Here is a 13,111-nt window from a genome sequence, read left to right on the forward strand (position 1 = left end):
GTCCAGGGAATGGAGGGACCCTGAGGGATTTGACTCTTAAGCTTAGATGCTAACTCCTCCCTCCACTTCTTCTTCTTTTTTTTTTTAATAGTTATTTATTTACTTCCAGGAGTTGTTGTGTGTCTGCATGTGTGTGCAGCTACTTGTGTGGGTGGTGAAGTCAGGGGGTGGGGGCTGAGGTGGGGGGGTTTCCTGCAGACATCAGGATGGGGCAATTCAGGTTGCCGTGGCTGTGACTGGGTCCGTCGTCTGGGCTGTGTTGACTTGCTCCTCTCTGGATGCTTTGGACGAGCTGGTGGACAGCTGAGAGCGGCTAGCTGTCAGCAGAGCTCGGTTGTTTTCACCTGGGACCTTATCCTGCTGACATCTGGCAACGTTTTTTTGGATGGAGCAGTCGTGATCCCTCTAATCCTTTTCTTGTGCTGGTTCGCTCTTAAATACCAAAGGCTGGAGATCTGATACTGGTCAATGTATATAGCACTTACCTCAACTCCTCTAGAAATGAAGTAAGTACGCTGCATTTGTAGTTTCAGGCACAATATGCGTTTCTTTTACCTTTACAGTGTGTTCTTTATGCAACATCTGAAAGTTTTTGTACGAAGGTGTGCAAGTGAACAAGGGATCATCTTTCTGTGTAGATTGTGTGCGACCTGGGTAGGTGTAGTTTTGTTAAGACCTTCGTTAATTCTTCATGGCTTTACAACCCTGTAATGTAATTAATCTGACTAAGCCCTTGGCCAAGATTAACCGGTTTAAAGGATGATCCCATTAGAGACTGAGGAGGAGAAACTGTATCTGCATTTTTTTTTCTCTACACGTCTGAATTATGATTTTCTACCGAACATTTTTTATTTTTTTGTGAAATCGGATTACAGTCTATGAAACTTTCTTTATGAGTGGATATTAACATCTCGGTGACATTTTGTGCATTTGCAGTTTCTTAAAAGAAGCAGCCCAGACCCATCTAACTCAATGGGATGCTGAAAACTTTTATATCTCTGAGTTATTGGCTGGTGCACAGAGAACTAATTTCAGGCTCATGAAATGTTAATCAAAGCTAAAATTATGTACAACAAGAGGAATTTTCATCAAGTAAAATTACTCTGTAGCATTAAAAAAAAAAACAACTCACAGCCATTTCCCTGTGATGTGAAATCTATAGTTCTCTGATGACTCTTTGCTATACATTTTCATATTAATCCGTCATGGGGTCACACAAACCTGCTCTCTCATCTGTCTCTGACTTGGGGAGAGAAGTGCTAATGAGACGACCATGACAGAATACTGCCTGCTTCCTCCCTCAGTGCTAAAAATAATGAAAGGATGAGGAGGAAAAGGGAGGAGGGGGGGTATTCAATTAACTGCACTCATCACTCTTATGGAATGGGATTACTTGCTGGTGCTAATTTTTCCAACATTTTATTTCTGGGTTTTTTTTTTGTTTTTTTTAAAACAAATTTCTCCAGCTTTTATTTGAAGTATGAAATAAACTCAGAAGGTGGAGAATAACGTGGCTGTAATTTGCCTGCTGTTTCACACTTCACTTTGAAATTAATAAGCAGAGATAGGACTGGTCCATCTGCGTGCCTGGAAGCTGACCAGGTGGTCTTCCTATAGCCAAGCTTTCAGCGCCGCAACACACAAAGCTGGGGGAGGTGTGCGTAAGTGTGCGGAGCCTGTGTGTTCATGTGGATTCATCGGCGGCTACTCGCACAATAACACAATGAAGACCCCGTCGCTGGAGAGGAAATTCTCCCAATGTGTCCTGTTGGTTTGAGCTCTCTGTCACGCCTTTGATCAAGTTTCAGCTTTGAAAGATGGGAGGGGGATAAAAAAAAAGCTTGACGGCTGACATGATTAATATCTCTGAAGTGTTGTGACTTCATCGTGAGCTATCTGGAGGAGGGGGGAGGAGGGTTTGAGGACAAAAAAAAAATCACCATTCAAGCTTCCGTTTGTGTGTTTTAGGCCGTGAACCCCGCGGTGAGGTTAAAGGTCACTGTCACATTATTTCCTCTTTGCTGTTCTTTGTAATCCATCACGGCAGACACTTTCATGGGCCTTATTGGGGATGAATGGCAGCACTGACAGTTTTTATGTCCGCACAGACAAAAAAAAAAGAGACGTCAAAACAAGCGCTCTAATTTGATATATTGTTCCCGACTGCAACTTGTTGATGATGAATGCAAAAAGCCACGGCGCCTCTCCGCCTTTTCTCTTCCTGAGTCCGTTGTCTCCGGCTGAGTTGTTGAACACCTGCCTAACTGGCATGTGACAGACACAGCTGGCTCTCTTCTCGCTAACAAATCAATTCACACCTCGATGGGACTGCAGGAAACTGCTCCACGCTGCCTGTAATGGGAAAATCACTTTTCATTCAATTAATTACGCCGCGCCCGCTCTTCCTGCAGTCGTACGGGAGGTTTGGAGTGATTCTAAAAGTAATTCCAGTGTATTCTAAACAGAGAGAGAGACACACAGAGAAAGAGGATAAGAGGGTTTAAAAGTTTCTTGTTTTATTTTTGTCTCTCTGTCTATTCGTCTTGACTGTCCTGAGGGATGTACACGGTCACCACACACAGTTCTCTGGTGTAATGTCAGCGAACTTGAAATTTGCATTTAGATTTTCTAACTGCTTCACTACATCACAGCAGTTTTTAATTAAAATCCTGCTGAATCTCTACATTATAGCAATTCCTCTGAAGCTAAACCAAAATTCTTCTTTTTGTGCAAATATAGAGCAACGCCCACACGAAAATCTGCAACAAATTCAGTTCTAAAAAAAAAGATCCACACAATGAGCTTTTAATAAACGGACTTGAGATGCTTCATGTCTGAAGTTTCGCCCCAAAGGAAGGCAGGCAGCAGCTTGTCGTCAGCTTCCATCTGTTGGATGCTATAGTAACCATGAAGCGTTGGAGTGACAGCTTGGCAACACTTGAATGCTTAACATTTTTCATTATGCACTGTTTTTTTTTTAAACTTATCACGGTTTTCAGAGACACTATGCACATCCGAATGATCTGGTTTCCATGTTTTGTTGTAGAGCTAACGGAGCCTCCTTCTTCCTCACACATTGCCCGTTGCAAACCGCTGAATAATGCTGCACGGCCAGGAGTGTGTTTAGCTCGACCCGATGGTTTTGCATTTTGTAAACATCCCTCTCATTTCTCTTTGTCGCAGTGCCAACAGTATGCCTAAACAAGTGGAGGTGAGGATGCATGAGAGTCACCTGGAGCCCATCGAGGCCAGGCCTCAGTCGAAATGTGCCAAAATCTGCTCCAAAATGTTCAAGAACCTTCTGCTCACACTCACCGTCCTCGGTAAGTCACCTCATTATCACTTTTTCCCCTCTTTCTTTCTTTTTTTTTTACCTTAAGGACCTGATTTAAAAAAAAAAAAAAAAGGCACAACATGCTAAAGATAGACGCCGACTACCACTGAGTCTTCTGTTAACTTGGAGCTCAATTATGCGGCTTCGCTTGTAATATGAAGAGGAGATGCCATCTGTGCTCAGTGTACCAGACAGTAAGATGACTGGGTGTTCTGACCTTCCCCAGCTCTGTGCCACCTGTTGCTATCAAAAGCTCTGTGGCGGCGCTGGACACCCAAACAGCCTCTGGTGATGCATGAAAAGTATTGTGATTATAGCGGTGGCTCATTGCGCTGCAGGAGGGGGTGGTTTAATGAAAAAAGATAAAAGAGGAAAGGGCACGAAGGTAGTGATGCAATTTCTGGTTAGCTCATAATTAGATTCACCAGTTTAGATATATATATATTTTAATATTTGCTGTGTCTGACAGCGATGTGGCCACTCAATCATTTCTGCAGACTATGAACTTCAAACTGTATAAATGCACATAAGTGTGTGTGTATATTTAACCTATTTAATCTCTGTCTGCTCTTATGTGTGTGTGTTTGAATGTAATGTGTACATCTCACGCCGCTTGGCAGGACTCTTGTGAGGCGAGTGAGCCAGCGTGATCATTGATCATCTGTCACTTGGCAGATAAGAGGCTGAATGGGGAACTTGCAAATGGGCCAAAGGGAGGCACAGGAAATCAAGTGCCATCCAAAACCATTGGGTGTGCAGAATCCACAGGATGCTGCTAGACTGGGAGGATAGATTGAAGCACAGAGAACAACTTGCACTTTTTTTTTTTTAGAAAAAAAGCTGGAGGGCTTTTGATTCCAGTGTATGTTATTAAACAACATATCGAGGCTGTGTTATCTTTGGCAGAGGAAGTGCAGCGCCCGGGGGGATGTTGGAGTTTTGTCTGGACTAAGACAGACAGACACAGAGGCCAACCACCGGGCAGAGGGGGGCTAGAGCACACGGAGGTCAACTCGACTCTCAGTGTGTGGCAGGAAAAGAGCTGCTAGTTTAGAAGAAGGCATTATGTCTCCGAAGGGTCAGCGAGGATTTCGTCTGAGAGGAGCTGGTCTTTAAAATGTCGCTCTTCTTCAGCCGTCCAGGTGGACAGAGGTCAGGGGATAGGCAGGGTAGCAGTCAGTCAGTAGATATAGCTCAGTGAGGTACAAAGTGAGCTTGAGATGATCTTTTATTGAATTCTAGCCCTTTTTACTTTTACAGCCACAAAGTGGGGAAAAAAAAAAAATCCTGGAAAGTGTTTCAGGTTTGCAGAGATTACAAATGCTTCACCAGGGAATCTGACATGCTGCCTCCTCCCCCCGCTGCTTCAAAGGAATCTGATCTTAATCCTCCATGAGCTTTACGCTCTCTTAGCAGGTTACCGTTTTATCTGCACAACCCACTGTCCTCCCAAAGGATGTAGCAGACAGGCTCCAAACTGCTGAATTGATAAGGCGGGGGGGGCAGTTATTAAGACGTCTTTGAGGACAAATCGTCAGAGAAGCGTTTTTGTTACAGAATATAAAGGGATTTTTAAAAATGTGCATTCACAGGTGATGTATTTTCTGAAATCTAAACATCTTCAGATCCACTTCTTCACTCATCTCTCGTTGCACTCCAGGTGTGATCTTGGGAGCTGTATCAGGGATGTTGCTTCGCGTCGCCTCCCCGATCCACCCAGACATTGTCATGGTGATTGCTTTCCCCGGAGACATCCTGATGAGGATGCTGAAGATGTTGATCCTGCCACTCATCATCTCCAGTTTAATCACAGGTGCAGTGTGGCCGATCGTAGTGAAATGCATCGAGAGCGTTGGACGTTTTAAATAGTTTGCTGGTGTCTTTGCATTTTCTGTTTCGTGAACAGTGAGCAACAAATACATATAGATATGAATAGACATGAATAAAAAAAGCATTGTTATTGTTGTAATTCTGATTCTAAAATCATAGTTGACTGTTTATTCTGTCACGCTCACAGTCAAGTGCTAATGTAATCCTCTGATGGTCTTCGCATCCACATGAGTCAACATTTTCATAAGTATTTACCAGGTAAACATCGTCTTGCTTGTTTTGGGTGCAGGTCTGGCCGGTCTGGACGCCAAATCTAGCGGTCGCCTGGGCACCAGAGCTATGGTCTACTACATGTCCACCACTGTCATCGCTGCTATCCTGGGAGTCATCCTGGTGTTAGTCATCCACCCTGGCAACCCCAAACTGAAGGAGAATCTGGGCGAGGGCGAGAAGAACGATGACGTGTCCAGCTTGGATGCCTTCTTCGATCTGATCAGGAACCTGTTCCCGGAGAACCTGGTGCAGGCTTGTTTCCAACAGGTCTGTTTGTGATGTCACTCCCTCAGATGAGTGGCAGCGTTTATCACGGACTATATTAAGTCAGAGTAAAATGACAAACTTGTGTGTCAGGAAATGAGTGGGCTTGTGCAGGCTTGTGTTTGGACAGTCTAGCAGAGGATTTATTAGCAGAGAGAAAAGCACAATGTGTCATAAGCAATTTTATAGCCGGTCCAGTGTCAGTCATCTCGCTTTGTTATCTTCCTTCAGATCCAGACGGTCACAAAGAAGGTGGAGGTGGTTGTTGAGGAGGATGTCAACGCCACCACCATGGAGGGCCTGGTGGCAAACATCACCAAGGAGCCACAGTTCATCATCAAAAAGTCACTGCAGTTCAAAAGTGGCATGAATGTTTTGGGTGCGTACCACTTACTTCAAACAGTGCTGCATTTTATAGCATGCATCTGGATTTAGTGTAGTTTTGCAAAAGTATTTTACTGTTCAGACATTTCCCTGAAAAACGGGGCGACTGTGGCTCAGGTGGTTGTCCTCTAATCGCAAGGTTGGTGGTTCGATCCCCCGCCCCTCCACAGTTGAAGGGCAAGATAATGAAGCTGAAGTTGCTCCTGAATGGCAGGCAGCACCTTGCATGGCAGCTCTGTTGCCATTGGTGCATGAATGTGATCTCAGATGTACGTTGCTTTGGATAAAAGCGTCTGCTAAAGGAAGTCATGAGGATTCAGCCAGCTGCTCCCTTAAATGTCTTCACTAAACTTCATGGAAAACTGTTGCTGAGATGTTCAATTTTGATGTTCAAAGTTTGATGTGTGTCTGATTTTCTGTCGCAGGTCTGATCGGTTTCTTTATCGCATTTGGCATCTGCATGGGCAAAATGGGAGAGAAGGCCAGACTCATGATTGAATTCTTCAACATCCTCAACGAGATCGTGATGAAGCTTGTCATCATGATCATGTGGTCAGTAGCACTTAAGATTCACTGAAGCTCACTGGAATCAGAAATAACCTTTTATATCAGTGTAGGATTTTAGAACCTTCTACCTGTGTTCACTGTTTCTATTCTTTCTGTATCCGAAGCTACGTTTAAAGTAACAAGACGTGGTTTTTTTTCCCATCTCACTAGGTACTCTCCCTTCGGTATTGCCTGTCTGATTTGTGGCAAGATCATCTCCATCAAGGACCTGGAGGTGGTGGCCAGGCAGCTGGGCATGTACATGATCACTGTGATTATAGGTCTCATCATCCATGGAGCAATCTTCCTGCCCAGCATTTACTTCGTTATCGTCAGGAAAAACCCCTTTACCTTCTTCCTGGGCATCTTCCAGGCCTGGATCACTGCTCTGGGGACAGCCTCCAGGTCGGCATCGGCGTAGACGAATCAGTCTTAACATTTATCCAAATAATTACTCGTGTGTAATCTAGTTTCTTTTTTCTAAATCCCCGTTTAGTGCTGGTACACTGCCTGTCACCTTCCGCTGTCTGGAGGAGAATCTGGGTATCGACAAGAGAGTCACTCGTTTCGTGCTCCCGGTCGGTGCCACCATCAACATGGATGGAACTGCCCTGTACGAGGCTGTGGCGGCCATCTTCATTGCCCAGATGAACGGCATCCACCTTGACCCTGGTCAGATTGTCACAGTCAGGTCAGAGAAACACCAGTGCTTTGTACATAAAAGATATTCAAGTGCACTGGTTGCACAGTTGAAGAGGTTTTAAATTGAAATACATCACACACTTATAGTTTAGTGTAAGTGGAAAGATTGGGTCTTGAATGCAACAGCTGAGCAACACCTGGATGAAAATATGGATTTAAATGGATTCCATTAAAGACAAATGTTAAGACTGTGGCTTGAGAAAAGCTATTCTCAGTCATAGCAGCAAGAGCTGTAACTGCCACCATTTAAATAAGGTTTAAATGGAGTCCTGCAAATGCGGCTCAGCAAACTCAGTTAGCTCTTAATAAATGAGGACAAACTCAGCAGGAGAGTCGAGGCATTTAACAGCGAGCAGAAAAACCTGCACGGCTCAAAGCAGCTAATTTAGAGGAGGAATTCACAGTGCAACAAATAAACCACCAGAAGGAAGGAAGGAACAACATGTCCCAGTGCCATGCCTCGTGTTCAGCAAGAAGACAAACACCAGCCACTTGCTCTGTTCTTCTTTTTTTTTTTTTAAGATCTGTAACAATCATTCCCAAACGCTCCTCCTGTAATAGACTGAGCTGAGGATGGATGACCTTCGCTCTGACATTTTTATGGGATATAAATCCATGAACTCTCAAATTAAATATCCTATCTCTCACGTTTAAACCTCTCCTCGTGAGCGATGGAGGGCCCACTCCGGTGCTCTCCAGCCCTTGCTCTTTACACAAGCACCGCAGAGAGCGAATGTCTGTGAGGTGCAGCGCTGAGTGGCGTCTGAAGAGTTGTGGCGGAGTGGACGCTGGAGGTGAAGCTTCGAGCGTGTGTTCATGCTGCTTTCCTGTGTGTTTATCCAGTCTGACAGCCACCTTGGCCAGTGTTGGGGCAGCCAGTATTCCCAGTGCCGGACTGGTGACTATGCTGTTGATCCTGACTGCTGTCGGCCTGCCAACCCAGGACATCAGTCTGCTGGTTGCTGTCGACTGGCTGCTGTGAGTGTGACAAAAGAAAATCGTATATCGTGACACACTGACGCTTCCCTTTACTTCTACATGGGGGGGTTTGGTTTTCGTGCCTCTGATCCTGGTTTCTCTCCTCAGGGATCGGTTCAGGACCTCAGTGAATGTGGTGGGTGACTCCTACGGTGCAGGCATCGTGTACCACATGTCCAAGGCGGAGCTGGAAGAGCTGGACGCTCACATGGCTAAATCTGACGACATCGAAATGATGACGAAGACCCAGTCTTATTACGACGACATGAAGAACCACCATGAAAACAATTCCAACCAGTGCGTCTTAACCGCTACCGCTACCACAACTGCTAGCACCACCGCTAACAATTCTGTCGTAGTAGATGAATGCAAGGTACAATTAATGCTTACGGACGTAGAGACTTCTATATAACCCTATCTCTGTTCTCGCATGCTCACCCTGCACCTGTTTGACTCTGTCTGCTTGACGTTTCCTTTCATCTTTGTGCACGACGATGCAAACTGTGATTTTATGTCAGTAGTGAAGCAAGAGAACAACAGATGCATGTGTACATATGTATGGATTCCTCTGGAGTAGCAGCTTTTGTGTTCAAAGAACATCCAAAAAAAACCAAAAAAAAACGTAAAGCTCAGCTCAAAGCGTTGCTCAACATCAGTGCATACAAATGAAGGATAAATCAGCTCTCTCTCTCTCTGGGGTTTGCCTAATCTGATGAATGCAACCTGTTGAGGATTGGCTCCAACTCAAAAGGCAGAGCCAGATAATCCTCATTATGACCCTGAGGAATAATTTAACAGCCTCCTAGTCTATTAAAAGTTCACAATACGTTCATTTTCAAACCGGTGTCTTGATAAAACATTTCTACGGCGTGATTCTTTGAGCTCTGTCCTAAAACGCTGCTGATTTTAACTGTTTAGCCAGTTTGTTTCTGAAGGGTCACCACTTGTTGGAGGGTTTAGAGACACAGAGAGGCATGTGTTAGAGCTAATTAGCAGTTCATACATTCCCTACATACACCCTTCTACCACGCTGGTAATGAGTCACTCGCTGCCAGGGCTTCTGCAGCTTGACACCGTCTATTTCTTCCCGTGTTGTGAAATCAAGAGCTCCCATAATGCAAAAAACGTAAAGCACTTTGAATTCCATCGCTGAATGTATTCCAGGCTTTTGGAATAATATATGAGAGTTCACACACACACACACACACACACACACACACACACACAAGGGTGGAAAAGGTCTGCTGATGAGCCTATTCATTTATTAAAGGATGAAGGGTGTTGCCTAGCAACACTGGTAACCTGTCACACCAGCGGTCTGTCCAGAGTGAAAAGTTGGATCCTCCTTTCTCAGCCTCCATTTATTAACGGCCATTTACATATAAATGTGACACAAAGGCAGCTATTTTCAGCCTCGACCGTGACTTTTTTTTGTTTTGTTTTGTTTTGTTTTGCCTGTAAATACTCACATTTCTAACCTCATTCCAAAGAAGCCGTAGTGAGAGCTTGCAAAGTGGCTAAACCATAACAGTGCATTCGTTCTGTAGTGTCTGTACCTTGTTTTCATGCAATGTGTATGTACTATAATCATAATTTATTCATTTGTTGTCCTTATTTTTATTTGTTATTATTATTTTTTACTGCCTGTTGAGTCTGTGATCATCGTAAATGTCTGTCCTCAGGTCAGCAACTCCGCTGTCAGGACTCCCACAAGCATGATCATGAGTCCAGGAGTTCCAGTATTCCTCCATAGTGGTTGTTTTTAAATTTTAACATGCTGCAAAATAGCAAATCTACCTCATCAGGCTGTGTTTTAATTGCCAAAGCACCCCAAATTTTTAAGAAAGGGCATTCTGGCTTTACCACAACGCTCATGTGTGTTATCCAAAACATTTACCCAAGCTGCAGCCGGTTAGATTTGCTTTTCTGATGGCATGAATTGTGATCAGGCGTGTCATGTAAGCGTTATTATAAGCCCGGCTGACCAATCACATTGCTCGTCTGATGTTTAATATCTCATAAATGGCAGCATTGAATCGTTGATGGAAGCTTGTAACGAGCTAGTTTATCCAAAGTTTGATGAGAAATGTGTTTTTTTTTTAAACTGTGTCTTGGATCCAGGTAACCTCAGCCACTAACGGCTCTGCTGCGGAGTGCACGCTTGTTGAGGAGGAACCATGGAAACATGAATAATGGCAGCACAGAGATCCCCTGCTCCTGGGCTCCACAAGCTTTTCCTATCTGGTGATGAGAAAAAAAAAAAGAGAGGAGTGAATGAAAAGTCACACGAACAGAACTACTAATTGTTTTTTTTTTTGTTTTTTTTTATGTAGCTTAGTTTTCTTTTTTTTTTTTATTAGTCCCTTTTTAAAAAAAAAAGGTTTTTGTAACTGTCTATCTGACTGATATATAATACTAATTCACTTAACCGTGAAATGATAATATAGGTATACCTCACCTGATAGAGCGCAATTATGTCCTGTATAGCAGATACTTGCACAAAATACTTCAAGGCTTGGGGAGGGAAGGAAGAGAGAAAAAATATATATATATGTATGTTAGCTAGGCTATTCTTAGCAATACATCCTGGTTCTACGTTTATATGAAGAAGCGGCGGTGGGGATGCAATGAGACCAACTTCCTGATGTCAGAGGACGGTGGTGGTGGTGGTGGGAAGTTAGAGCATTAATCGTGACAACCAATGTACCGTGTCCTTGATTTGCATCCCCGTCAGCGCCATCAGAATGCGCGCACAAGGCCACGGCTTTTTCTTTACCTACAACTTACCTGTCAGAGTCTTTTAAAGTGCATCTGGATGCAATTACATTCGCCCGATATTACCCACAATCCCCCGAGGACGAGCAAACGGTTGAAAAGAGTCCGGGAGAGTGAACGAGGAAAAACAACGCTGAGCCTCATAAACCTACGATCAATAAGTGGAATTCTGAAGCACAAATCCTCTTTTTAATCCTCCTTTTTTTTTGTCTACTGTTTAGAAAAGGGACTTTATTTCTTTGTTTCACCTGTTGAGTGAGATTTGAAACTAATTTGTGTGTGTGATAGAGCGAGAAGGTTCAAAAACATGACCAAGTCAACTATAGGGACCAAACAGGCAGGAAATCAATCAACTGACAGAGGCCTTGGAACTGCCTCCATGACGTCACTCAAGTTCTCTTACGTTGTCCATCGACTTTATATTAACTGGCCGGCACAGCAGTGGATGTTCCTCACAGCTAAGAAAAATCACTGCCCTAAACATGAAACTTTATTCAGTACTTTCCCTTTTTTTTTTTTTTTTGGTTCTCTTCAGGAAAATGACCCCTTTTGATGCCAATGAAATTAAAATGAAATTAAAAAAAAAAAAAGACATAAATCTGATCACAAATGAGAGATTTTATAGAGCACAAATAAAATGAAAGAGCACAAATGAAGCCAAAATGCCAATGAGGTTAAATTTAAACCAATCAGAGTCATGCATACTATCGTTCCATGTCGATTGCATTCCAAGTTTAGGAAAAAAAAGAATTTTTAAAACTCAAAGATACTCAGGCTTGTATGTTTACTCTTTTACAAGGGGGAAAAAAATTAAAAGTTTTAATCCCTAAAATGTTTACTTGCTCTTTAGAGCTTTTCACCTCAAGAAAAAAAAAAAAAGGCCTCTTAACAGCACAACAGTTTACTGCCTTTGTTGAGAGAAAAGTAATATTATAATATGACAATAAGATGGAAAGGGAGGTTTCCCGGCACAAACAGAAAGCACACGCATATTTCCGACTGCATTCCAGCAGCTGAATGATCCTGTGAACCGGTGTACTATCTGAAAAGCACAGACACAGTTATTATTAAACACTGACAGAGCACAGAAGGTGAACCAGCAGAAACATTTAAAAAAGAGAAACCGAGGAAGAAGCAGAGCAGCACTCAGCTGTCAGATGGATTCTTGGCTTGCACAAACACAGACAGATCATTCATATAACACTCTTCGGGGAGGCTTGCCAGCTTCTTGTTTAGCCAGACCTGTAAAGGTAAACAATATACTTTCCGCCACCAGAGCTCAAGACTGTTTCTACAAACCCTAGATGCTGCAGCTGTATGTCCACATTAGTGAGAAGGCGTCTTTTTTCTTGTTGTTTTGAGATCAGAACAGTGGACATACACCCTAACATGCATTATGCCAGAATGTTGCCAACTATCAGGTAATAGAAATATAATCCTCTCATAGAACCAAATGACTTTTAAACATAAATAAAAAGAGGTGGCAAACACACAAACATAGCAGGACTACTGGCTGTTAATCTTTTCTAGCCTGTGTGAGTGAGACTTCTGCGGATTTGATTTCTCTGCCATCGTCGCATCCTTCTCTGCTCTCTCGTTTCTTTATTCGTTTGTGCTTAATGACGACCTTGCCTTGGAGGTGTTCACTTGGAAACAGATTCAAGTAACAGTAGGAAACGTTAACACGACACGTAGCGCAGCACTCTGTCCTTTAGTTCTACAAACACACAACTTCTTGTTGTTTTTTTTGTTTTTGCCAAGCTCGCCTAACAGAAGTTCGACACGCTCGGCGTTCTGCTCGACACGTAGACTGATGCACACATTCATGCGTGTTGTTGTTGTTGTTTTTTTTTCCAGACATACAAACACAGATGCAAACACTCATAAACCCTGAAGGTCACTACATTTCTATAATCATCTTTTGACCTCGTGATCTTCAGGGAAAAAATAATAAAAAAATAAATACACACATCTCTCCTGTGAGGAGACAATGCAGACCATGGTGTCACCAATGGGGATTGAGTG

General features: G+C 43.3%; 1 protein-coding gene across 1 annotated transcript; it reads left to right on the forward strand.

Annotated features, from left to right (window-relative positions):
* The first annotated feature begins 468 nt into the window (after positions 1–468).
* On the forward strand, positions 469–10,504 carry LOC103353075 (excitatory amino acid transporter 2). Its single transcript, XM_008275853.1, has 11 exons — positions 469–506; positions 3,184–3,323; positions 4,995–5,147; positions 5,454–5,704; positions 5,933–6,080; positions 6,511–6,637; positions 6,803–7,036; positions 7,128–7,322; positions 8,177–8,311; positions 8,420–8,684; positions 10,433–10,504. Exons 1-11 carry the CDS (start codon positions 469–471, stop codon positions 10,502–10,504), a joined length of 1,758 nt encoding a protein of 585 aa, XP_008274075.1.
* Positions 10,505–13,111: the final 2,607 nt, after the last annotated feature.

This window comes from Stegastes partitus, unplaced genomic scaffold, assembly GCF_000690725.1.
Source record: "Stegastes partitus isolate 25-593 unplaced genomic scaffold, Stegastes_partitus-1.0.2 Scaffold60, whole genome shotgun sequence".
Lineage (NCBI taxonomy): Eukaryota > Metazoa > Chordata > Actinopteri > Pomacentridae > Stegastes > Stegastes partitus.

Excerpts from the sequence above, each read along its gene's own strand:
- LOC103353075 (XM_008275853.1), top strand. The coding sequence starts at position 469 with ATGTATATAGCACTTACCTCAACTCCTCTAGAAATGAA. Across the intron at positions 7,037-7,127 it reads GCTCTGGGGACAGCCTCCAG|TGCTGGTACACTGCCTGTCA; the intron begins GTCGGCATCGGC and ends ATCCCCGTTTAG. Across the intron at positions 7,323-8,176 it reads GGTCAGATTGTCACAGTCAG|TCTGACAGCCACCTTGGCCA; the intron begins GTCAGAGAAACA and ends GTGTTTATCCAG.